Source organism: Falco naumanni, chromosome 5 (genome assembly GCF_017639655.2).
Source record: "Falco naumanni isolate bFalNau1 chromosome 5, bFalNau1.pat, whole genome shotgun sequence".
Classification (NCBI taxonomy): domain Eukaryota; kingdom Metazoa; phylum Chordata; class Aves; order Falconiformes; family Falconidae; genus Falco; species Falco naumanni.
Window position 1 is genome coordinate 17073573 of NC_054058.1, and position 27548 is coordinate 17101120.

Below are 27548 nucleotides of genomic sequence, written 5' to 3' on the forward strand. Positions count from 1 at the left end.
GAGGAAAATTGGCGTTTATTGGGAAGTGCATTCAAGAAGTGCATAGTCACTGAACACATTAGTACTCCCCGAGTCTTTTAAAGAGATCATGCTAACATATATTTTTCAGATAAACTTTCCTGTGCTGCTAGTACTATGAATTGTTAAGGCAAGAAGAGTTTTCATAAGATAATGGGTGCAAGTGTGTGAGGGAGGTACTGTAAAACAAGTTTTTTCTGAGTAGTTATTTTTGGTCTTGTAGCTTGGAGCAGCTGCTGACTTCACTTAGCTGTATTTTAACATTTGGACAGATGAACTTAGACCTTGGTCCTCCTTTTCCATTGTGTTTGTGTACATAAAATAAAATAAAATACATTTATTAAAACATATACTGTAAAGCAAATGTGAATTCTTGTACCTATCCCTTTATCTTCACTTGTGTATAATTCAAGTCAGGTCAAGGGATTCCGTGGCAAGACCTTGCTTAAAATGATGGATATCGATCTTCCATGGTTTAATGTGTGGGGAACACAGGAAGTAACACTGTGAATGTGTGCCTCCAAATGTGAGATAGGGCCACTGCATGTAACTTGTCCTTTAGTGTGAGAACCCAAAGCTTTCTGAACTGACCGGGTTGTCCCAGGCAGACAAAACAGTTTTCTGGGTGAAGTGAGTGTGACTGTGGTCAGGGGTAAATTTGGGATGAAACTTGACCATTTAAAAAACATGTTGATGAAGGCAGCAGAAATTAATTGATACTGTGCATTGACAAGCACTTTCTATAAGACACAGCAGAGAAACACCTGGAATGCTATTTGGGATACAGAACAGGTGGAACCAGTTACAGCCCCCAGTTGTGTGCAGTAGGCATTAACTGGCTGAAGTGATAAGATCATGGCTATACCATGGAAACCAGATGAACAGAAGCCAAGTGGAAAAGTCTTGCAAGAACACCTTCATCCGTGATGGTGGTGTTGCCATTACTGACCCGTAACATTTGCCTAAAAAAGATCTCCTTGTCCCTGTGGGAGCTGTGAGTTCCTGGAGCATTTTGCTCTAAAAGGTAGGCTTATCCTCATCCAGATGGGAAGCAGCTTTCAGCTCCAGCAAGGATCCTCCAGAAGAGCTGAATTCTGGGGAACACACTGGTTCAGTGACTTTGTAAGCTTGCTGACCTCTTTCTGCCCATCCTCTGCCTCAAGAAGATGCTTTGCTCAAAAACAGAGATGTGGCCCGTTACTCCCATAAGTGGCTCTCTTTACAAAACATTAGGTTGTGCCTGGGTTTTGCTGACAAAGAATTTGAGTCGGTTCTCTTCCGTGAATAAAATGGGGCTTGGTTCATTTAAAGTTTTATACGTCTCTGACTGGTATCCTCTAAAAAAGTGGTGTCTTTGATGTATGAGAACAGGATTTTGGAAAAAAGACCCAAATACAAAAAGGTCTGAGCTTGTTGGTGTAAATGTCGTGTACTGTACCAGAATCACTGGTTGTATTGAGTGAAAGTATAGATCAGTCACATTTTGTGTAACAATGATCATTTTCAAATTTTGCAGCTAATGTGAGGAAGCAACAATTCACAGGTGTTATTGGAGATTGTCTTCCCAAGCATCCGATGGCAAATGAAGAAAAATTTTGTACATACATAAATAAACAGGACCACCTTTTGAGGCCAGATGATGATATTTCTATCCTTTAGGATAAACCTGTCCTTCAGGATGAATAGCTGAGTTTGTGCAACAAGGATGCTCCCTTTCTGCAGGACGGGTAGAATTTTTTGAGCTAAAGGATACTGGGTTTTGTAAGGCTTTCCTGAGGTTTGCAGGTTTGGGTGGTTGGGATTTTGGGGTGTTTTTTTTGTTTGTTTCTCTCTTTTTAACAGAGAAACTCTTGCTGATATCTGTGCCAAAACAAAGGGCTAATGGGAACCAGTCCCAGGAGCCATGACTGTCAGGGGACTTGTTTCAGGTCTGGCAGCCAAGGATACAACTTCTAGAACTTTTATGCTCCACATGTTGTTTTGTAGTTATCACCACGATGAGACAGGCTATGGCATCAAAATGACACTGGCTAATTAGATGTCAGCAGAATCAGAAACTGTTGCGAGGCTTTTACACTCAGATTGCCAAGATTGAAACAGAAGCCAATGACGCACATCACCCTCCTTGCAGCTCATTAGGATGGTATATAACTCTACATTCAGCCAGCTACAGTATAGAGAGACAGTATGGAAGCTGCCACAAGGGCTTGACACTAATGAGCACCTGAAAGATTAAACAAATGTCTGTGGCTGCTGTTAGGTCTCAGGTTAAAACCTTGGCAACTTGCGCTTCGTTGTTAGGTCTCAGGTTAAAACCTTGGCAACTTGTCCTTCAGTGTTTTCTTTTTCTCCCTTTCTCCTTGGAAGCATTCACCTCAGGATCCTGTCATGACTTTGATAGGGATCTATGTGGGGACCTCAGTTTTCCCTCTGGTGTCGTGTTGACTTAGGCTGCTAAGAGCTGCTAGGACTCAGGCTACAGCTTTTTACTGTAGGCTGGCCACAAAGATTTTAGCTTATTTTCATTTTTCTGGTTCTACTTCTCTAGGGTAAGATCAAGTGTCTGTTATACATATGTGTGTGTTTTATTATATGTGATGTTAATGAGGGATATATCCTGTTTGGCTGTGGTGGCTGTGCATTTCACTAGTGCACAGGTGGCCTTAATATTTCTGCTTTGTGGGTTTCTTCTTCTATAACTTCTGTAATCCTGTGTCCTTGTGTTTTGTGGTTTACAAGATTTTTCTGTCATTGGGAAATAGGTTGTATTGGTGTCGGGGACCAAACGTTACACCAGAAGAAATATCCTTTCTTTGTCAAATGTCTGCGTTGTGAAATCTTCACATTAGTCTGTGGTTTTATTCTGAAAATTGGCTGTGGGACAATGACATACTGTTGAAGACATTCTCTGCTCTCGGGCTCTATGTGCAGTCCTGTATTAGTAATAAACACTACCTTTTTATTGCTATCTGAAGCAACACGGGCTGGGGAGAACGACTTCAGTTCTCTTTTGGTTCTGTATCACCAGCAGGGCAGTTATTTAGCTTCCCACTTCAAGAATGGGTCTTCATTTAGCCATATCCTCAGCTGGTCTACATGGGAATGCCTCCACTGAAAGTAGGCAAGCAGTACGGATTTATACGAGTAGAGAACTTGACCTGTCACCCTCAAACCGTACTCTTGCCCTGGAGCTCCCCGCTTGCATTTGGCACTCACAGTCTTCAGTAAGAGTGATGATACATGGGCAAAAAAGAGGATGGCTTGACTGGAAGTTTTTAGATGGAGATTGCATGGAGGAGTGTTAAGTAGAATCAAAAGTCATTTTACTTGTAAACCGAGTAAACTCAATGCAGAAGCCATTGAGGGACAGTAAACGTGGAACCACACAGTGCCGTCTTCAGAGAGTCACTCTTCAAAGCAGAATGCACTTCCAGTTGCCCTCAACTGCCGTGCATACACATTGTCTGCTCAGAAATGCATGTAATGTAGCTGCTTCCTTCATGCAGATTGCAGCAAACTCGCCTTACTAAGGAAGCTGAGTTACACAAAGTGTTGGGTTGTAGTAGTCCAGTGTAGGTGAAGGCTTGCTCTGGAGGCAGAGCTGGGGCTTTTCCATTAGAGGTGACCTTCAAATGAACCAAAGTGCTCTTTTCCTATATCTGAAGCACAACTCAAACATTTTACTCTAAGCTAGGAGGAACTTTGTTTGATTGTTTGTTTGTTTGTTTGTTTGTTTTGAGGGGAAGTGATGGTAACCTTGGAAATATTACGAAAGTGAAGTCTGGTCCTACTTAATATTATCAGAGCAGTTCTAATAGGCCTCAGATACCTGCATTGTGAAATCCTACACCTTAATTAAAATCAGGGGGGACATCTTCTCTAACAAAGACATACCTTTTTATCTCTCTCAATTGTTCAGTAGTCATTGAAGTAATTACAGGTTAACAAAAATGAAGAGCATTAAACAGAATGTCAAAATATGTCTGTTCCTCACAGTTGCTCAGTTTTAACTCTCATCTCTTCTGATGTCATAATTTAATTAGGTATCTCAGTCATCATAGTGTTTTCCAGAGTAGACATGATCTGAATTTGTAATCTACACATAGAGAGAGCTACCTCAGTTGCCGTGCTCTTTATTTCACGTATTTAAACACAGCGCAGATAACTGAAAATGAAGTCCATCTTGCACTTTTTCTGAGGCAACTTTAAGAGTTACTGATTGGGAGTGTCCAGCTGTGAAATTTAGTTTTAACAGCTGATTATGCTTTTCTACTCCAAAAGTAAGGTGATCAGTTACTTATGACCACCAGTAGGTTTACGGGAGTAAAACACCTTCATACCTGCACATGAATAAGCATCTAATCGACCTGGGGTTAAAGAAATGGTTTCTCTGCCATTATGTATGGGCAAGAATTTTCAGGATTTGTTTTATGAATGATGATCTGTGGTAGTCTTAAATGAACTTGGTCTTTCCAGTCTTTTCTTTCTGCAGTGTGTCTGCAGAGCACCATTTAGCTGCTAGCTGGTTGGGTAAAACAGCATTATTTGTGAATGTCTGATGAGGAGAGAGATGAAATTTTTATCCTTTTGCTCTCCCACTGGGAGCTGTTACTTCACAGGTGCCAGGTGAAAGTGCTCTTCTGACAATAGTAGCGATAACAGAGTTGGAAAGAGCAAGTCACCATTTTACTTTCTCTTTTCTCTGTTTTTATGTCCCTAAATTATTTTGTTTAAAAGATACTTTGCTCTGCTAATTGGAGGGTGAGGCAGAATTCAACAGCATGATTGAAAAAGCTGGAAAATCTCACTTCTGTAATTATCTGAAGGGGGACATCTCTCAGTTCCTGTCCATCTCCACACTTGATAACTGCCCTGTTTTGTATGCTGCAAAGTACATACATCAGATACCTGCAGAGATTAGGAAATGCATACCTTTTGTGAATCTGACAGATTGCAGCTTCACCTGTTTACTTGCTACTTTGATCTCATGGTTTTGACCCTGAATGACCAAGTTATGGTTTTCTGTGTGTTGTCGAAATATTTGTTGAAGAGGTGGGATGCCATACACATATGCCAACACATATGATTGGCTATGAACAGACTTTTTGCTTTGCTATTGTTGTAACAGCTGAGAAGGCCACATAATGGCCGTACTCGAGGGCTTGAAACATGGAGGCTGAGCCATGATGCGCAGTTGCAACCGAGAACTTAAGCCTCTTCAATGTGCTCCACTGAAGATTGGTAGGTGGCGTATCCCAACCTCTACAAGCGCAGTGTATGTACAGTGGCCATGTTCCAATCCATACCTCTGTAGCAGAGCTGGTGGTTATATCATAGATTCGGTTGGTGAACTGCAACCAGCTTAAGGGGTCACAGTGTGCAAAAGGCACCATGGCCACTATAGTGCAAATGTATGAGACGAGACTTAAGGGGAGGAAAACAGGAGGAGGGAGTAGCAATGGAAGTCTCACATTTCAGGTCAAAGACTGAACTGGTTTTCATGTAGTTTGGGTAAACCCTGGAGAAAAGGATGAGCCCATTCTGGAAGTATCAACCCATGAGTTACTTTCTGCTTTACTCTTGGTGCCAGAAAAAGGGAGGCTGACTGTGAGTCGTCTTCTAGTCTTATAGCTTACAGGAGGAAATACGCCCATACTTAAAACTGTGGTTCCCCACGCCATATTGCCCCTAAAATAAGATCCATAAGCAGTTCCTTCATTTGTTTGTGCTAGCCTTCCTTTTCTTTCATAGCCACTTATTAGACAGCAGTACACAGCTGTTTTGCAGAGAATCACTGTTCTGAATAAGAAGAGAAACCTAGAAGGTAAAATGCTTGATAGCAAAAGGATTTTAAGAGTTCCTGAGAAGGGTATGCCATTCACAGCTCTCTTATCTCAGGGCCATGTATGTATTTTGTATGTATATAAAGCGTTGGTGGCTTTTAAAGGTGAACAGTTCTCTTGCTGTGTGGATTTGAGATCCCTATGCTTGCTGCCCTGGTGCTGATTTCAGTCTTTCTCAGACTGGGTGTGTATGGTGTTGGTGAGCATGCCAGTAAGGTCTTATTTTGGGCACAGTGTTTTGTCTGCCTTGTGTAGAAGTTGCGTGTGGCTGGGATCTTCTTCCTTGTTATGCTCTGAAGACTTGTTGCAGTAACTCTGCTCTCTTTTTCTTTTCCATTGAACTTCCTTGTTATCTTCCCATAATCATGTCTGACATTTCTATCATCTCCTTTTTTCCTTTCATCCTGTACTCTCCAGAGTTTTGCTTACAGTAATCATAGGAGGCAGTCTACAAGTGCAGTTATGTTATCCTGTTGGAACACTCCGGGTTGCACACTGCTGTCTACGTCCTATCTTTAGTATGGTCAGCGTACACAGAAAAAAGCCGTGACCAATGTATGCATTGAGCTGGTTTGGCTTTTGTAGGCACAGCTTCCTATGACAGTTTACACATAGCCTGCAGAGATGTTTCACACATACATGCACCCCTCAAATTAATTCTGTTTTGTTGCAAAACATTTTATCTGACCGGAACTTTCCCCACACACACTTTATTTTTCTGCAAGCAAGCTTTGCCTGTGAAAGAAATTACAAAGACAACAAATGGAAGTAAAGCTCATTGAAATATCAGCAAGTCATTTTGTCTTCTGCTGGCTTTCATCAAGGATGAAAGAACAGCAAAACCACAGCAAAAATAGCAATAAAATTACTATGGGGGCTGCAAACATAATAGTGATAGAGATCACTTAACTGCGGTGGTTTCTCTTACGTGATAACGTCGTGGTATTTTATTTGTCCCTTCCCTGTGAGGTACATAGATGACTATTATGCACAACTTGTAGCGCATACCGTATGGAGGCTGGGTAGGAGAGGTGCTATCTCAGAGGTTACACAAGGCCATGGAGGACCCAGCAACAGAATCCAAAGCGTCTGGACCACCCAGGGCCCTGCTCATGTACCACAAGCCATCAGGGGAAGATTAACTCTAAACCCTTTTGGTTGCTCTGTACAGTATAATCATCTAAATGAAATCAATGAATACTTGATTTGAGAGTCTCCCATTGCTCCATCCCTGCTGTTCCTAATGTTTGTTAACAGATTGCTTTGTGGTAGAGTGCAAAGGTGCCGCTCTATAAAACTGTAATGACTTCTGGAAAGGAAGTTGCCCTGTGTATTGCAGAAAGCACCGTTCAGTTTTGATTGGAACATGGGGAGTTGAGAAGTTGTTATTACTGCAAGTACAGCCAGTTGGAATAAAAATGTCTGCTGTTACAGTTTTGCTTTCTCTCTCTCCTTGTTTACCGATGGAATAGGAGCGTTCTCATTTGCCCTGGGCAGGGAGCTGGCATGTGGTAAAGTCCTGGCGTGCCGAGGAAGAAGGTCTCATTTTCTGTCTCCTGTCCTCTTCTGTCTGTCACCCATCCTGTTTGCTGCTCCCTTGACTTTCTCTTTGTTTCTCGGCCCTTGGGTTTTTTTCTTGTCAGTCCCCAGGCAGCTTTTTTATCCTTTCTTGCTCTCTAAGCAGAAAATGAAGCGTTTGGTGAGATGACTGGGGTTTCCCCTTGTGAGGGGGCTTTGGTGGTGCCAGATCTCACACTGCCTGGCTCCAGGAGCCAAGGGACTGAAGGGGAAAAACGAGGAAGAGATTGTAGCTGTAAATGAGCCCCAGCTGCACAGGTCTGTTTGCACAGCAAGGTGAAACTAATCTGAACAGAAGCAATTATTCTGCTGTTGCTGCAAGTTTGATTTTGTCTTGTTTCTCCCTGGTGAAAGACCACCAGCCTTTAGGCTGGCAACCCACACTGCAGTACCACAGGTTACTGACAGGGTAGAGATGAAGATAATTTACAGCAGCTCAATGAGATGCCATGCACTGGGCATCAGCTCTGTACAAACAGCTCTTGCCTCGCTTCCCCCAAGGTCTTTAGTTCATCACCTTCCAGGGCTGCGTAGTGGCCTCCCTCTGCCCTGACACACTGGAGGGGGCTGGCTGGCACACCAGAGGGTTGGCTAACCCAGTGTCCTTCCCCTACCAGGTGTGCATCTCCCCCATCAGGTAACAGCCTTACTGCTGCCTTACAACTGTGAGAAAAAAACTCAAGAGAATTGGTGACAGCGATAGTAATTTTTTAACTGATTTTGTTTCTGTTTTTTTACATGTTTGTAATACTTCTTTATAGTATAATGCTGTAAATATAAAGTGTTGCAAGGCACAGAAGCTATTTGTGTCTTTATTTGTGCTTCTCAGCCAGTTATCCAAAGCTTATAGCTTACAGCTTACAGCATCAGCCTTTTCTAGAAAATCAGTTTAACGCGTTTGACATTTTGCCAGTGAACCGACTCTTCTGTGAAAAACCTAGTTGCTTACAGGACACTAAGCCTCACCCATTTAGATCCCTTTATACCATCCCAGTCATAAAAAGTCACCTTTACCTCCCAGGTTTGGCAGTTGAAAATGCTAGAGAGCGAAATAGATCTCACAGAATTTGGGGGTCTTCTGCCTGCTGTTTCTAGCTAATATTTCTTGGACTCCTGTCCTTTTTTGATCCTGATGAAATCAGGAGTTTTGACAACCGTCTCAGCTGTGTACTGGGTTAGTCCTCATAACTCTGATGAGAACCTGAGTAACAGAGGAGACACCTTTTACAAGTTGCAGTGAGGGACTGACACATTCTTGTAAAAATACGGAAGGGGTCTGTGTTTCACAGAGATAATGAGAAGTGGAGAATTACTTTCTCTTTTCCCATTAATTTTTCCACAGGCGCACACATATGTACATAAGTATTTTGGCAAACCAATCTAGTATCCCAAGTCAGTGAGCTGATGACATGAACATTCACAGCTTTAAATCACCTTTTGTTTGAAAACATTTACATAACTGCATTTTTGTTCAAGGAAATCTTGGGTTTAAAACAAAAAGCCTGCAGGAAAGCAATATATTGTTAATTGCAAAAGATGGATCTGCTCTGGTTTTTCACACTGCTGATCATTTATGGCATCCCAGATGACTAGCAGATCTGATTTTATAATCATGTTGTGTGAGGAGTTTAGACTGAGTATTACTTGTAATTCTGTCATTTATCTCTACTCTTTCTTTATTAATGTTTTCAGCGTTCTTGGTCTGTCCTCAATCTTTCACATTTTGTACTGATGCTTTATTACAGTGTTTTCCAAATTTTTAAAGTTAAAATCTTTCAAGATGAACAGCAGTCCTTCCTCAGGAACTAACTGAAAGCCAAATGATCTTTATTCATATAGCTTTTGCCTTACACATCCCCTTTTTGGAAATCACTGTTCCATTGTATGCTATTGCTTCCTCATCCCTATATATCTTGATGAACAGTAAAATACAGTGTTGGTATTTTAAATATTTCACTGGCATGGTTGATGGGTAAGTGAATGAATGACTGAGAGTTTTCTCCTCAGAGGTGATTTTTGGCAGGGGGTTCTTTGCAAATTCAGGCTCTAGTGATGGTTATTTTTTGTATCAATTACACTTGCTATGTATTTTTGAGCTTTACTTTACAAATGTAAATGGGGTTGTTCTTTTCATTACAGTTGCTATTGTCCATGCCCAGCCAGTGTCTTGCCCTGCAGCTCCCCCAAAAGATTCGTGCAGGACTTCAGAAACACACTTAACTACATCACTGGAGTTAAATACGAAAGAGTGTCATTCAGAGTTTGCACGGCCTTTACATGCCAGGCACAGACTGTCACCTAGGCTGTATTATAAGCTCGGATAAGCTTTCCATATTTTAGGTTCACAGTTTGTCACTACATTGTTATTTTCATTGCTGTGTCTTTGATCTCACAAAAAGCTCTGTGCTGGTCAAGGAGTCTGTTGACACAGTCCCCTTTGCCCATGTGGGCCTTTGTGCTCATTACAGAACGAGGGAAGGATCATGAAAGCAGAGCTTCAGAAAACATCGCAGTTGCCAAATAACATAGCATTTGTAAAGCTTTTCTGTGTCTTACTGTGGGCCTCTGCTTCAGATGTGAGCTTTCACAGATTGCTGTCCACACCGCTCTTTCATCGATGTAGCTGTGACAATACAGAAATATTAGCAGTACTTATTATTGTGTCATTGTAGAGGAATCTATCCCACATAGAAACTGCAATACAAGCAGAAAATAGACCTTTTGCCCCGAGGTTACTGTCTGAAGGTCTTGACTACAGAAGGTAAGCGGGTATAGAGAGATGGGGGAGCAGAAAGAAATGAAGTTGTGAGCACTTATTGCCTGGCACTATTGCTGGTACCTGTAGGTAGGTTTCCCTTCTGAAATCTGCCATAGTTCCTCCAGCTTGCTCAGCAATCCCTGGTCATTTCTGATGTGTTTTTGCTGACAGCTGAAGTGCTAGCACAGGAGATCCTGGCCTGTTCTTCAGATCATTTTCTCTAGTGTGGTGTCGGGAAGCCCCAGCTGTGTGTTGCTGGGCTGTGTGCACACACCAGCACAAGACAGTGATGGCCTGAAAGGACAGTGTAATAAAATGTAATGAAGATCACTGAATGCACGCTGGTTTTAAAAGCACATTGCTGCTGTTCACGTGAAACCTGATAGTGAAATATGCACTGCATCAGCGCTGTCTCAAATCACCAGTCCGTTAACATACTGCGCTAGTCAGTCCCATTGCAACACGAGAGGGCTGAGATGGTTTTGCCTTCTAGTCCATGTGGTAAGGGAACTTCTATTACTGAAATTTACCAAGAGATACTTTTACAGTAAAATTTATGAACAGTTAAAAGCATATCAGGAAGCAATCAATGCCTTGAGATTTTTTATGGTTTACAAATGGCATTTCCAATTCTGTATACAAATTCAAGTATGTTTATAGAAAGTTTTTTGTGGTACTAAAGGAAATTTCTGAATCTATACATGTCTGTTTCCCCAGACTGGCGTAATTTTAATATGAGAAGAACTATCCATCCATACATCCTTGACTTGTCATTTATTAGAAAACTCAAAATCTTAATGCTTGACATTGGAGAATAAAGGGTCAAGATACAGGCAAAGTTCTTCTGTATTACAGAAGATAAAAAAGGGGAATATATTTGCTTCTGGTTATGCTAATTAATCACTCCAAGCAGGGTGTGATTGTGTTCTGTCTAGTCAGTTCTTTTCTTCATATCTTAAAGAAGAGATATAGCCAAAGTAAAGGGCATTTGGAGATAGACAAGGAAAATAATTGAGTCACAGAGAGTCTTCTGTTTGAGGAGGAATGGGAAAGATAGGGATTGTTTTAATTTAAAGGAGAGACAAATAAGAGAGGATGTGACAGTAGTGTACAGAATGATGAATGATATAGTGGAGGTGAATTGGGTGTTCTTGCTTGCCCTTTCAGGAGTACAGAAGCGGAGGGACATTCAATACAGCTGAAAGGCAAAAATAGTAACACTGTTTAAAGGGAATTTTTAAACAGTGACTACCTTGTTTCCACAAGCTTGACTTGTTTCTCCATGGTGCTAGAGCATTTATTGAGGGGGATGCAAAAGACCTCTAGAAAATGAATTCAAGTTGTCCTGCTAAGCAGATGTTGTCAGCCTACTGCAGAGACTACTGACTGGATCAGGTTATATGGCTTGTGTGAAGGAGAAATAGGCAGATGGTCTTAAAGAACCTTTTTATTCTGGAAAATAAGTGGAAGTTGCAGAAGATATTAATACATGTAATGAGACTATCCGTAAATTTGCTTGACAGAGTAAAAAAGTAACTATTCAAGGCAGAAATCTATTATTGATGGAAAGAATATTGCTCTGCAGTTGACCCCCATGTGATTTTTTCCATGTCTCCCTGATTACCTACTCATGAACCTTTCATAAAAGGCTGATGTTCTGCCACACAGACTCAGAGCTCTACTGTCACAGCCAAGCAGACTTCTGTCCATGAGGAAGTTGTAGGAAGTACATTTATTCTTCCTGAATGTTCCTTTCTGGTACTCTCTTGCTTTTTGGACATTCCATTCATCATTCATCTTTAATTATTTAAGTTTCTATCAAGATCCAGAAAAAAATGTAATTTGATCAATTGTGATCAATAAATAAAAAAATAAATAAAAAATAAAAAGTAAATGTCAATAAATAAACTCTGTATTCCCCCCCCCCCCCCTTCTTCAATACAAAGGGGATGGTGAGACATGTAAATAGCTTATAAACAAGTGAGATCACTTTCTGGTTAGATTATTACAATGTCCGTTTAGATCCATTATTACTTTTAGACTCGATCCCTGACACTTTCTTTGTAGATTTGTGATTATTTTATAATTCCTCACCATACTATACTATTTTGTGTAGTACAATCCTAATCCACCTGTGGTGATCATCACTTGAGAGCCTAATTCTTGTGGCTGTTTTGCGTGCTGTGCCTTCCTCATTTCTAATGTCTGTGTCTAGTCCATTGTGGTAGTGTTGTGTAGTGATTAAGACCTGGATCACATCTGCAAGATAGCCTTGCCTTTCCTGTCTCAGTTTCCTCCACCTTAAAAGAGGGAAACACCTCAGAGTTTCTGGGTTAAAACCACTCACTATGATATAGGGAAAATTTCATTTTTACTAATGTTTCCTCATGCCTTGTAATTAGGTCTTTGTTTCCCACTGACCTAAGGGACCTAAATCATGAATGCATTTGCTGACATTCTCAGTATTAAACTTTGTGCAGCTATGGAGCACTTAAAATATTTGCTGTTCCACAAAACCAGATGTATTTTATGAATCATGTATATAATTTGTAAGTTTATGGGAGATACATATCTCTGTGTGTATGTGTGTATACATATGTGCCATGTATATAAACTGTACAGTTAGGAATGTGTTTGCCCACCACTGCAGTCCACCTGCCTCTGAAATAGTTATGGACGTTATCTTGGCAGCCCTGAAATACCAACCTACAACATGGTGAAGAACAGTTTAGCTCACAGAAAAAATTCAATTGTAAATGTAATTACATAGTTAGAGGTATGCAAATTTTATGTCTAAACTTAAGTGAAAATAAGCATTCAGTCTAATTTTCTGGCATTTGTCAAAAGCCCTCCAAAACCCGTCCAGGCTGCAGGCTAAGCTGCCTTTCATAAATCTCAGCCAAAGACTTGCTGCTGACTTTTTAAGACTAAATTATTTCTGTTGTTCTCAAGTAATTACATTTTTGTTGTTATCTGTGGAAAGAGCCCCACTGGGTTGAGCATGTAAGTATATGGGGATGGGGGGAAAAGAGGATTTTTGTTAGTTAAGTGGAGATGATAAAGCTGAAAACACAGCAGCAGGACATAAATCAGATTTTTTTTTCTTTTTCTAGTTGGCTCGTCACAATAAAACATTGCAACAGATGCTGAAGCCAGGGTCAGATCCAGATGAAGGAGATGAAGCCTTGAGGTATTATGCCAATCATACGGCACAGATAGAGGTAAAGAATTGCTCACTAAAAGATTGAATATGAGACAAGTTTGCATCTTTTGCATGGTATATCACCTCTTTTTAAGCTTCTGAACAGCAAAGCTTATTCAAATAGTGTAGATTATTTATGAGAATGAGAAGGTTGAATAATATGCTTTTGGCTATGGGAGAAAAAGAAATGCACCTATATTAAAAGTGGCTCCAAGTAATCATTTTACAGTAGCTTTCCTGTGTGTTACCGAACAAGTTTTGTTAGGAAAATAATGACTGTGGGTAGTAGCTGTGTCATGAAGTCAAGAATAATCTTGTATGGTACATCACTCAAATAAATAATCATGAGTTTCAAAGCCAGTGATGCTAACTGATCGAATTAAAAGTCTGGCTGGAGTACAAAGAGGTTTTGAAGTGGTGTAGACATTCAGTATGGCTTTTGTTTAAAAGACCAAGGCCTGGCCTGGTTCATCAGTTCTGTTCTCTATTTTAAACTTTACCCCTGCCATGGGTTGGATTTAGACCAGGATCTACAGAGATGTTTAGGTTCTTAACTCGTACATCAGTTCCTGTGCTCTTATAGATTTCATGCTATTATAGGCATCAAGATAGGAGTTAGGGACTGTAGTATCCAGAGTGGTTAATGACTTTGTAAGGAGGAGAAATTGTGTGGTGTGAAGGCAGCTGCTGCAAGAGGCTGCAGGAAAAAGAGGCGTCTGGGTCTCTCTTGGAAATGCTCTATCAGGTCCAAAATTGGATGAGTACGAAAACTGCATGGTATGGCTGTACACAGGCCCAGCCTGAATCTGAGCCAATAATTTTATCTTCAGTGGGCTCCCCAGCTCCATCAACATTGGACCTGGTTGCACATCAGCATTTCATTTGTAGGGAGCAGGCTTGACGCATGCACCTCAGGTCTGTATTGTCCTGGCTGCATCAAGACAGGCCATGGCTGGGCCCTTCTAGGTTTCCCACCATCCTTTTTGCTTGATAGTGGTCACGTTATTCCACCACAGGGTAGGTGAAAGCTCCATGGTTGTAGTTTTGAGTTTACTACATGTATTTAGTAAAGAGGAGCTCAGTGCTCCTCTTTAACATATTTTAATACTTTGGGTGCTTCCGAGGTATTGCTTAGCAATTATCAGCCAAATTATCTGGGTAGGTTGTAAATTTAGGCATTAAACAAGCACCGTGGTCTGATTTTATGTTCCTTGAGCAGATATGGAGGCCTCTGTTCTCAGGGAGGCTTTTTAATGCCATTCTGCAGAGCAGCACATGCAGCTTACCTCTTCGATTAAGTCCCTGACAGAACTGAAGATGCGCTGTCAGCCAACTTCACTCACCCTACCAGGTTGGCTGCAGTCACAGAGTCCTGTTGCGCAGCTGCTGGCCTGAGACACAACTATTTACTTAGGACACTTCAAAATTGCCAGTTCACATTTCACATAATGCACATGTCCATGGGCAGACATGAGCATAATTATCCTTCATCTCCATTGCCAACGTGCTTGACCACGTTACTTTTCAAAATTACTTAAGATAGGTGGATTTTCAGTATGTTCACCTAATAAATGTGAATTAAGAGAGAGAAGGGAGAGTTCTTTAATACAGGACTATGACTGGAAAAGTGAAACACAACCCAGCATTGCTGCTGTATCAAATGGATGTTTGCTGGTCTTTCTCTGAAAGCAGACCTAGACCTGTTTGGCATTTCAGATATAGCTCCTTTATATCAGGTTATCTCGTTTGTTTGATTTGAAAGTCAAATAGTGGGGGTTTTCTCACCAGTGGCTGTACAGAGACATGGATCTAGGAGTCAGGATGAGTTTTCTATCCATTTCTGTGTTTTTAGTAATGTGTGCAGTACATGATCAGAATGGAGAAGCAATTTTGATGACAGTGTGGTGAGATGGAATAAAATCTAGCTCACTTACCGATAACTTGATAGGCCCTGAAATACAAACAATGCAAAACCTTGTAAGAAGATAAAGACTGGCAAGATATAGGTGTTGACTGAGTAACAAGGTGTTATTTTTGCATGTTCACCTTCACAACTTACCTCATCATAGTAACAGACTCAAGGTGAGAAAAGAATTTCATAATTTGAGCAGAAAGCCCCAGAACTTCTGCACTGTTGACTGTGAGAGACTCATTTCAATTTATTGCAGAATTGAACCATTCTGAATTAGAACATTTTTTATATTTGTGAGAGGTCTGGATCTAGGTTTTGCTTGAGACATACATTTGTGACCATATTTTCAGGCAAGCTTTTGAAGATAGAAAAGCAGTTTTACTTTGGTTTACCACTGATAGGTTCAGCTTCATTGTAATGTTCAAATAATTTACACATTAATTTATAAATAAAAGAGGAGCTATGAACAAGAAAAGATATGACAAAACGGTTGGAGAGTCACTGATTCTGAAAAAAAATATGCATTTTATTTATAGATTGTTCGCCATGATAGAACAATGGAACAGATCGTCTTCCCTGTCCCCAATATTTGTGAATTCCTCACTCGGGAATCCAAAAGTCGGGTATTCAATACAACAGAGAGAGATGAGCAAGGGAGCAAAGTCAATGACTTTTTCCAGCAGACAGATGATCTGTACAACGAGATGAAATGGCAAAAGAAAATTAGGAGTAAGTATTGCAATTTCAAAAAATAGCTTAATTATGCTAAAACCCTGCTTTTAAGCCTTCAAATACTTTCGTTTTAATCATTCACTTTTCTCTGTTCACTTTGATATTGCAACAGGCAAAACTGTTCAGGGGTTGAGTACAGGTCAGCAGAGTATAGGTCAGCTGAGACACTTGCACGCCACCATGGAAGAGGTATAATGTGGAGCAGTCAGTAATAGAAGTAATGTGTTCAAGATGATGTTTTGGACTCCAAAAGTTAAATTGAGGGATGGATGAACTGGGTGTTGTTCTACTAAACTCTATTGAGTTGCACCTAATTAAGCCAAAGCCCCTAATATTTAACAAAAACATGTGTAGCTGCATATTTGAGGTTTGGAGATTCCTAAAAGACCATTAAGAAACTTGTAAATGTCAGTCACTTAAAAACATCTCTCACCAGAACCTCAGCTGCTTTAAATCTGCCTGACTCCCATGGAGTCAGTTCCCCTCTGCCAGTTCGCATCAGTCTTGCTTGACTAGGCTGCAGTGCGTCCCAGTCTGTTAGCCCATACTGGTGTATGTCCCGTGGTAGTGGGAGAGGCACATGCCCCACCTTAAGCTGCTTGCAGATCTGACAGGCACAGTCAAGATCATGGGGGAGAGATCAAAGCAGGGACCCGAAGAGGAGGTGCAGTGAAGTCAAGCCAGGTACCCTGAGTTTCATGTTTGGTTCACTGGTGAGCATTATAGCTGCTGGCCCTTGCCAGAAATGGGGTTGCTGCCGATGTCCCGGGGGTGGGAAGCTCCTGCCAGCTCAGCCACTGTCACCTCTGCCCTTTGCTTTTGGAGCAGAGAATCAAGGCTGCAAACTAATAAAGCATCTACAGTATCCCTGCGGGATAGGGAAGGAGGTTACATTTTATATATGTATCTAGATAAAAATACACGAGAGTGATCACTTCATTCACTGCTAAAACACAGATGCCATTGGGGTGGCACACATCAGCTGCTCACAGCAACATGATGCAATTGATTAGGAAGGATGGGCAGAGTAGGATCTATGGTCAGAGCAGCGGGGAGTTCAGATAGTCAAAGCAGTATGGTTTAATGTAGCATCCTTAACATGGTGGAAGCATGAATGTTGGCTGCAGTTTTTATAAATGTCAATTCCCAGGCTATAATTTTCCGAGGCAGTAGTCTTCAGCGTGAACCCTATAGGCCCAGGTCCACTTCCCTTGGTGGCACTGTAGGAACTTGTCTGTACTTACAAACTGACCACAATAGAAGTTGAAAAATAAATGATTCCAGAATAATTCCCTGTGTGCACAGTCTGTTTGGGAATAAAAGTCATTGTATTGTAGAAAAATTACTGCAGTAACAAAATCATATCTGTGGGTTTTGCTTAAGAAACACAAATAAAAGAGCCCAACCTTACACTTACATAGACCAGACCTGCCTAATGCTATAAGCAAAGAAAATTGGTTTATTTTTATTCAGAACAGAAATTCCTCAGTACCTTTCATCAGTGGAATGGCTCACAAGTCTCCATGTGTTTTGTTTTTTTTTTTTTTTTATTTGAAAAGATAATACAGGTTGAGGCTCAGTTCATTCTTTAGCCAGGTGTCTGTTAGCGTGCAGTCTGTTGCTTAAATTGACAGATGCCATTTGCAGTGGCTCCAAATGCTTCAATCTCAGCAGTCAACAGCATAAGGTTATCACAGTAAAATCTGAATGTTTACCTAATCCCAATTAAAGTCTATTTAGACTAAAGCCTGAGACAGTCATATGCAGTTGAAGGAGTCTGCTCCTTGTAAAGAGTTATCTGGGTGCAGGCAAGTCAGGAATATGCTCTGCATACTTGCAGAAGGTTCTCAGTACTTAAAAAGCTAATTAATAGGAATATATCATGTTTGAATAGATAAACCTCTCTGGCTAGAGATTTTTTTCACACTATTGCACATAGAATCTCGTTTAAAATGTTCATTTAAACATGTTGTATAGCAGTCATATATATGAAGTGCTTACCTGGGTCTTAGTACCCTCTGATCTTGTTTGTAGCTTTTGCTGAATCGTTTATGTGACACTGGACACAAAATCTTAACCCTGTTTTGCCCTATTTCCCATTTTAGTCTTTTCTAACTAGGTTATAGGTTCTTTGGGGTATAGACTGTTTCTGTGTGTTTATTCAGCACTTCACATATGGAGATCATGGCTCCATTTGAGTCCTTCTAAGCACAAGTAGCGAGCTGTTTGTCAGCAGGTAACCTTGGATTATGAAGGACCTAGACAGCTTTCATACAACCAAATTCCACTCAGACCACATTTTACATGCTCCCCAGAGAAGATCAAGATGCGTTAGTTTGACAGAGGTAGGGAAAATAGTGCAGTTCTGAAACCTTGCCTATTCCATCATTCTTTGAATAATGTCATCAGTGTACTTGCTCCAAACGGGTCATCTGGATGACCTATTCTGAGTCTCCTGGTTGACTGGCATGCAGAGTGCTAAAGTGTATTTGTTTGCTTGATTTTATTTCTCCATGCACAGAGGCTACAGTTTCAGAGGCAGGTGAACAGCCTCCTTCACAAAAGAGCCATTCCTAAAATCTTAGCAGAGGCAAAACTCTCATATGAAATAAACTATATTGGGATCTTTGGATTAAAAGCTCTGCTTGAAACTATGTTTTATGTTAAACTTGTATTTAATATTTGTTTATTTTGGTTAATTTTAAAGATCTGCGTATTTTCTTCATTAATCTGTGTTTTTTAATTCCCTTGAGGCGTTACTGATAGAGTTCCTGCCTGCTTTCATTTCACTGATTGCTGTTATTCTCCCTTTTCTAGATAATCCACCCCTGTTTTGGTTCTCCAGACACATCTCTCTCTGGGGGAGCATTTCCTTCAACCTTGCTGTATTCATCAATTTAGCAGTTGCTCTGTTCTACCCCTTTGGAGATGATGGAGATGAAGGCAAGTAGAGTTTGGTTTTATTTTTCCTTTTACTTTTAGAAGCTTTCAGTTGTAAGGTAGAGGTTATATAAAACTGCATCTTCAGGTATGCTTCTGTGTGCAGATCTTCTGAGTAGGTACAGATGTTCTCTGAAACGTGGTAGTTGATCTTCTGTGTCTGACATGGCCCATTCAATATGAAGTAAAATGGACAGAACATAGCTGCTAAGCTGAAGATTATCTAGATGATCTGAACTAATTCTCCTTATTTATTTATTTTTTATATTGCCATATTGCAGTGTACTACTGCACACATTTAGTTACAGCTTCTGAGCTGAAAAAGGACGGAGATTCCTTAGAACTGACCAAATTGAATGACTTGCAGGTCTTGAAAACATACAGAATAGAATGATTTGAAAACTAGCTTGTTGGCTTTTGACTGTTTTGTTTATTGGGATAAAAGGACGTAACTACTGCAGAGGATAAACGCATTATATAAAAATATGCTTACAACCTATGATTCTGTCTCTGCTTTATCACATGTCACAGGAAATATAGCAAATAATAAATTTCATTAAATAAATGCAGCAGACTAGCAGGAGGCCTCTTTGGATCCAAAACAAGCTTAATTGGGATAAAGGAGACTAAGTAGTTCAGAATACTGGTAATGGGAGTAGAGGCATTCACCTCTGGGTCTTTGATTCATGTCCAGTCCAGTCAGTAATGTGACTGAAAGTCACCTCTGTCTGATGGCATGTGAACTGGGCTGGTGGAAGCAGTCCAGCTTCTAGTAGATACATGTGCTTTTCACAAACACCAGAATTGGCACCAGCAAACATTCCTGTTGGCTGGCTAAACAGAAAGGCAGCAGATTAAAATATATTGGCATGGAGACCACGTTGCCCTTTCACCCCGCAGGGTGGTCTCTGCAGGTCACAGCACAGGCATCTCCGCAGCCTTGTGTAGCAAAGTTTGCAGGGCTGTGCTGTGTGAAAGGGAAGCGTTTGTACTTAGTGCTTTCCTGTTTGTAAACTGAAGAGTCGCTCAGAGTGCACACACATTACAGCCCCATGCAGGATGAGCGGAGAAATGAGGAGTTAATAATAAACCTTTTAAGCTACTAGATTTTAGCTGATCTATACTCATGGAAATCCTCTGGTCTGCAATCAGTAGGTATTAATACGTATTTTGAACTGCAGCTTTATATCGTATTAGTTTAAGTGGCCCCAGTAATCCAGTGATTTCAGTGATGGCGTATTTCAGGATTCCAGCTTCTAGTGCTTGTAAAAGCAAAAGCAGTTCCTGAGCAATAAACAGTGGTGTGGCCAAATGGAATGAGCAGGTCATGAGGCAGCCTTCTCACTCCCAGCCTCCCCCTCCACTAAAACCTGATCTAACAGGTTTTAGTGTCTGGAGTTTGTCTCCCACTTTTTCCCTTCACCTTGCCTAATTCCACCTATACTCATGTCGGAGGTGCCTGGGCTGATCTAATCATCCCCAAAATGCTGACTTTTTAGTAGATACCTGCACTTCTTACATGATATGACGTAAGCACAATTGCGCTCCAGATGAGGACTCCTTGCCTCCAGCGTGTGTGCCTGCACGTTACTGGTGTGGGACCTGCGAAGTGAAGTTGTTTGACGTTTGGCAGGGAAGAAGGAAAAATGATTTGTTAAAGAACCACTGAGTGCTTTGGCCTTACCTTTCAGATGCACTTGGAAGTTATTTGTTAGGATCCATTAAAAGTTCCAAATCTTGTTGGCAAAGAAACTATCTGCCAGAGCCACCCTTGAACCTCCTGCCAAGGGTATAAACACTCTTGAACTTTGGAAAAGTTTGGATGCCATCTGAATGTTGAGGCTAGGGCCTCACCTCATTGTTTTCTAATCCCACTGATGCTGCTCAGCTGTGTATCTGTTGCCAAAGAGATTGCATGATTCCTATTGTGAGTCCAGCTAAATTTTCTGTTCCCTTCTCCCCCATCACTGACCTCTTAGTTCATCTGATAACAATAGAAGTCAGTGTACAAGTGTGACAGCGCCCCGAGATCTGAATGTGCTTTTTATATCCCAGCAACGTGTTGTGTTTCCAGGGCTTTAAGCAGAGGAGAGAAGGAAAATAGGGGCATCGCTCAAAACTCAGGGAGAGCCTGGAGCCAGCATCTTGCAGAGCAGCAAAGAGACTGACTCTGAAGGCAGCGGCTCACACGCCTGCAGGACCTCAGAAGACCCAGGACCTACTGCCTCCCTAGGAGCAAGGCACAGCCATTCAGCTGCTCTCGGCAATGCAGATGCTGCCTGTGTCTGCCCAGGTCCCCGTGGCTGCCTGCTGATGCGGCAAGTGCCTTGCTCCCGTGCAGAGGCGGAGGCTCCCGCTGAACGCCCGCAGCATTCAGGGGAAAGCTGCTTTTCTAAAACCGGGGCGCTTTGGTGCTGTTGGGGATTGAAACGTGACGCTGCAGTGCAGTGCCACTTGCTGTGCCGCCCCGAGGACCGGCTATTTCTGTAGCTGAGCAATCATGGAATTAGACCGGAGGAGCCCTAATGATCCCTGCAGAAGGGAGCTGATTAGTAGCTTGCTCCAGGAGAAGGGTAAACTGATTCATCTCTGAGCACTCCTTCGATTGTAATGGAAATTTCATTAGCTGCTCTTATTAATATACCTGTGCAAAAATCAACAATACTATGATAATAGCTCTTGCTGCAACTAAGGCAAGTTGTGGTCAGCAATTGTGATGCATAAATCATGCTTTTTATTAGCTGTATGGGCAAAGGAATTGATCTTTTGGATCTATTTCTTGGTGAAAAATGGAGTCTCCAAAGATGCTGTTCTCACATCTCCCTTTCTCCTCCATACAGGCACGCTCTCGCCGTTGTTTTCAGTCCTCCTTTGGATAGCAGTGGCATTCTGTACAGCAATGCTGTTTTTCATCTCCAAGCCTGTTGGTATTCGACCCTTTTTGGTGTCTGTTATTCTCAGGTCTATATATACTATAGGGCTTGGTCCTACCTTGATACTTCTTGGTGCTGCTAATGTAAGTACTTCAAAAGCAAGCAGAATTTCCCTTTCAGCAGAAGCAGAGATACTAAGGGTCTCCTATTTAAAAAAGCCCTTGATTAGAGCTGTGCAAAGAACTTCTTTTTCTGGTTCACTGGTTAAGCCAAAAAAATAAATCATTTCCAGTCATCCTGAAATGGCAGTATCAGCAAATTGGGAAGCTAAGAAAAAAGCTGGTTTGGGTTTGTGCATATGCAAATATTTTAAAAATAAAAACAATATGAAATTTAAAGAAATATTGCTGAATAAGGTCAATCAAATTTACAGTTTCTAATGCTAAAAGAATAATTTTCTCTACAAATATGCTCAGCAATATTGGCATAAATTTTTGAGATGTTTTTGTGAGCCTAAATATGTTTTTGAGAAGAAAAACATTTACAAAATTAAAAATTCTGTCAGCCCTTTGCCAGATCTTTTAACTTAGACATGAATCTGTTTGCATGCTTACTGAGCTTGGTAAGATATACAGTCATGCTCACAAGTCATCTATTTAGATTTCTGCCTGACTGCTACAGCTCTAATTCTCCTTAGCACAGAGTATTGGGCTATCTGCCACCATTTCTGTGAGAATTTCAGATTCTTAAAACTACCCAGAGGTACAGCAAAGGTAAAGGCAAGTAAGCAGCACGTGCCCGTGTCAAATTTGTGAAAGAAAAAAAAACATGTTCGGTCCTCATTGCTTGTCCTGGACTACCGAACAGATGAGGTTAGCCCCTTTTGTATTTACTTCTACACCGCTGTTCACGTGCAGGCAAAGCTCAGGAGTGGAGAATCTGATGCTGTTGCTTGAATGCTATACTTCACAAATGCCCCCAGTATTACTTTTTTAGGGACTTTATATTTAAAACATGATCTGAAGAAAACAGTAGGTCTCACACACACCCCACACACTTTCTGTTGTGTTACTAGTGTTCTCTTGGTAATAGCATGCCTAGCTGCTCTTACGTAATCTTGGGTCTAAACTCAGAATCATTAAGAGTTCACTCCCCAGTTATTCTTTTAATGCCTCATGACATTAATCCCGCCCTACTTGCTCACTGATGTTATAGAAATAAATCACAATGTAACAAGGCACAATGCAGTGTTAGAGAGGGTGATGTACTTCCACTTACTGTCATAGGCTCGTTCCCAGTTTACCTTGGGAGCTGGATTTCTCTCCTCTCACTCCAGCTGTCTAAAACTGTGTGTTTAGTCAAAGCAACCTATCTAGACTTTTTGCATGCTGCAGTAATGCAAAGAAGAAATAAATGATTTTTCTGATGGAATAAACCTAAGCTTTGTTACTCCCCACAGCTTTGTAACAAAATAGTGTTTCTGGTGAGCTTTGTTGGGAACCGTGGAACTTTTACCCGTGGCTACAGAGCAGTCATCATGGACATGGCTTTTCTCTATCACGTAGCGTATGTCCTGGTCTGCATGCTGGGCCTCTGCGTGCATGAATTCTTCTATAGTTTCCTGGTAAGTATGTGCTTCTGTGAAGGGGAAGACTTTGCAAAAATAGAAAATACCGTTACCCGTGCAGCTGTCTTCAATTTCTTCCTGACAATCAAGCCAAATCATGTATTTTTAGCATACCGTTGTGCTGCTGCCCCTTAAGAGCTGCTGTTTTCATTAGAACCTGTTTCTATTAGGACTTATTTTATCTGCTTTAGAGTTAAAAATTCACCCTTTTCTTTTCAGACAGTGATCATACAGCCCACTCCTTTCTCCCACCTTTCCCCAGCATACATATATTCTGTGTCTGTTGTTCCTGTGTCTTGTGTCAGTCATAATCTCTTTGGGACAGGAGTTGTCCACTGGTGTGTGCATCATACCTAGACCAAAGGATCCCATTCCTCAGTTCATCTTGCAGCCCTAATAAAATAAATAAATAAATAAATTTCTTGGGAAACAGGGATGGCATGCCTCTGGTGTAGCAGGAAGATTCATCGCTTTAAGTGTATCCCACTTCATTTTCTTTTGTTGCCATTACCCAGATGGAATGCCTTTTTATAATATGATACAGGTGCAATGAAAATGAATCATACAAAATTATGCTAAACTCAGCTAACTGCTCCCTTCATGCTGAATAGCAGTAAAAGGTGTTTCACTGCTCTTGTTTTCTAATCCTTTTGCTTTATACTGGAATGCGTGAAACTTGTAGGGAGGCTGACTAAATTGTGGTCATGGGTTCACTTTCCTGTTTTACTTTTCTCAGCTTCCTGAATAGTGGTGAACTTCCAGCATTTCACAGAGGTGTGTTAAGCACACTAAAATTTTCAGGGGTTCAGTCCTTCCTCTGGTAGAGCTCCTGTTGAAGTCAGGTTTTCCAGATCTTGATGCTGAAGTCAGCTTCAAAGTTCAGGCAGATTTCAAAGGAGCCAAGATTTTGTGGCTGGACCCTTTTCAAATGGATGTAACTCTCCTGCTTAAAAAATGCACAGCAGATTATCTGTTACTTCTTCAACGAGTAAGGTGATCCCTACCTTAAAATACTTTCCAAAGTGACAAGTAGTTTAAGAAACATTTTACGTACTTACTGTTTTTTCAGTGACTGCTATTGACCAGTGTCCATGATTCATGGATGTTATAATTGTCCATGTTCCCAAGTTCCTTCCAGGTGTTCACTTTCTAGTGGATATATTCTAAACGCTAATATTTGATCCTCATTTTAAGCTCTGTCATGTATGGAATGAGTGATAACTGTCTTCCCTCTATTATTAGTCCTTTCACAAGGGTGTGGATTTCAGATCTTGTGAATTGTGGCTAATACCTTCTTCTGTGGACCATTTTGATAAATCATAGCGTGTCACTTTATATCTGTAATCTGAGTGTTTTGAAGTGGAAATACATGCATTATAGATAAGGTCCAAAGCACTATAGAAACATCAATAGAATTGTAAGAGAAAAAAAGCTATAGTTTCTTGTAAAGCTCTTATCACATTTAATTGCTATTTTAGGCCTTTGACATTTAAATCACAATTATCTTAATGTATACTTTTTTAAAAAAAAGTTAAATACCAGGAAAGCATATAGTGCAGAGTAAAGAAGAGTAGAAGTTTCTAGTTTTATACAAACAATGCAATGAATTTAACTTTGTCCTAAAAAGACATGGCTCTAATCCTTGTACATGTGAGTGACTTTTAAATGATACCATGAGCTCCAAGAAACAGTTTACAGACATGTAATTACATGCAGGAGTGCTTTTTTGAGTTGCAGCTCATGCATGTTTATCAGATGGGAGATAACATGAAAAATTACTTTGTAGATATAGATCCATAGTATGAAGACACTGTTTTTTAATTTTAATCTAGCCTGGTTTTGAACATGGGGAAACAATGGATATTGTTGGTAACTGTTATCCATGTCTGGATCAGGCTCATATATACCTCATGACTTTGGATTTTACTGTAATTGATCTTAAAATTTGAAGTCCTGTTTTGGATTTTCTCCTACAAGCATGCCTAGCTCCCACTGAAATTAGTGTTAATTGTGTGTTTATGAAGCTGAGAATTTAGAACATGGCTAGATGTATGTTTCAGTAGTTCAGATTGTTTTCCTATGTAGCATCTGTATATTGCTTCATTTATATTCATTTTGCCTCTACTCTGTGCTTTTCCCAGCTGTTTGATCTGGTGTACCGAGAAGAGACATTGCTAAATGTGATAAAAAGTGTTACCCGGAATGGTCGTTCCATTATCCTGACTGCAGTGCTAGCACTCATCCTAGTTTATCTCTTCTCTATCATTGGGTTCCTCTTCTTGAAAGATGACTTTATCATGGAGGTTGACAGGTTGAAAATCAGGACCCCTGTTGCAGGTATTGTTTTTTATATTAAAATTTGCTTCCAACGTACACCTTTTCTGTCTGCCTAGCCTAGCTTTCATCTGAAGAAATTAAATTTCTTTATTTGCATCTGTGAGAGAAGAACTGATTCCATATACCTTAGAACTCAAGCAAGTCTCTGAGTAAAATTTAATGTGTATAGGATTGTGTTAGACTAGGCTTACCTGTTGAACTACAAAAGTCTAACACTGAAATTTAATTTTTTATGTCTTCTTTTCAAACTCATGCCAATATAAAAAAACCCAAAAATCTATATTTCCTAAGTATTTGGAAGAGCAACTCCAAGTGCATTCTATGGGTTCTGAACTCACCTTCAAAGCAGCTCATAGTATTTTCTGTGTACTATATGAGGCACGGGATCTTAACATGTTCTGCAGGTTTATTCATTTGATTATTTTTTAAACTTCATCCAACAGAAATTATTACAGATCCCATCTTCTACTGATGGGAGGTTTCCTGAAGCATCTTTTAAATTCAGTGTGTATTTCATGAACTTCACCAATAGTGTGTAATCCTGACTTCATTAAAATCATTAGGAGTTTTTTAACCAGTTTTCAAAAGGCCGGGACTTCACCTTAAGGGAATGGGAGATTTTACCAATGTGAATGGAGAGTTACAAACTTGCTTTGCTGGAAAAAAGCCAGGTCTGGTCTGTTGAGATCTTTGTATACACTGCCAACCACCCTGCTGGGAGCATGGGCAGAGAAGTAACTCTGCGTAGAAACACCTGAGAATAGCTTGTGACTAAATTCCTAGAGGCATGATTTTCCCAAATACTGAGCTCTTCAGACCTGTACACAAGCACACAACAAATAGTGGAAACCATCCTGGACTGTGTGCAGTCCACATTTGCCAGGCTTGTCCTAAATTTGTTATTTCAGGATCTGAAGCACACAAACAAGGCAAAGATCATTCAGGACTCGTAGGCATGGTGTACTTATGTAGCTGTTTTGATACCATATGAAAAAAACAAAGGAACCTAAAGGATTTCTTTAACACACCTTTCTTTTTTGCCATTGATCATCTTAAAAGGGCTAAGTTGGCTTATATTTGACTTACCGTTCATTTTTGGGACAGAACTTACAATGTGAAATTTCACTTTGAAAGGTAATTGTGACCATCTTAGAAGAATGGATGTGAGGCTACACGCAGCGCTGGTCTGGTCCAGTGCAGTAGTTCCTGTGTGTTTGTGTTTCTTCTTTTGGGTTCTTGGCACGTTTTTGCAGTGTGGGTATTTTCTTGCTGGCTTTAAGCATTGCCATTCCTGATCAAAAACTCATCAAGAAAATACACTGTAGTGATGGAACATTATGCATGCCAACCAAGTGCTTTAGATTTTTGCTTTATAAAGTAGCACAAAGAGAAAGCCAGAGTGGATGTTTCCTGTGTTACACAGATTGTCTTAGACTGTTACTTTTGTTGTGTGATTTTGCATTCATTTTCTTCTCCTTAAATCTTTTTGTATCTCTGATTCGAAATGCAGAAAATTGTTGAAGATGCACAAGATAAAATTGGTTTGATAAAATCAAGCTGATGTACACATTTACCCACTTTGGGAATGTTAAATTAGTGTTTTACACAAACCCATAGATATTTACAAGTGAGTACCAAACTGTGTTATAATACTTGAAAACTCTTAAATATTCTACATTCAGGATAACTGAACATCAGCATGGTGTCCTTCTTGTCAGCTTTTGTGAA

At 40.5% G+C, this 27548-nt stretch overlaps 1 protein-coding gene across 7 annotated transcripts in view; it reads left to right on the forward strand.

Annotated features, from left to right (window-relative positions):
• ITPR2 (inositol 1,4,5-trisphosphate receptor type 2) overlaps positions 1 to 27548 on the forward strand; it is a 268891-nt gene that overhangs the window by 206384 nt on the left and 34959 nt on the right. For all 7 annotated transcript variants that reach the window (XM_040594004.1, XM_040594005.1, XM_040594006.1 and 4 more), the window contains 6 exons: positions 13311 to 13418; positions 15848 to 16040; positions 18861 to 18986; positions 21824 to 21999; positions 23316 to 23480; positions 25625 to 25820. In XM_040594004.1, coding sequence (XP_040449938.1) covers positions 13311 to 13418; positions 15848 to 16040; positions 18861 to 18986; positions 21824 to 21999; positions 23316 to 23480; positions 25625 to 25820 — 964 coding nt within the window. The remainder of the gene's footprint in view (positions 1 to 13310; positions 13419 to 15847; positions 16041 to 18860; positions 18987 to 21823; positions 22000 to 23315; positions 23481 to 25624; positions 25821 to 27548) is intronic.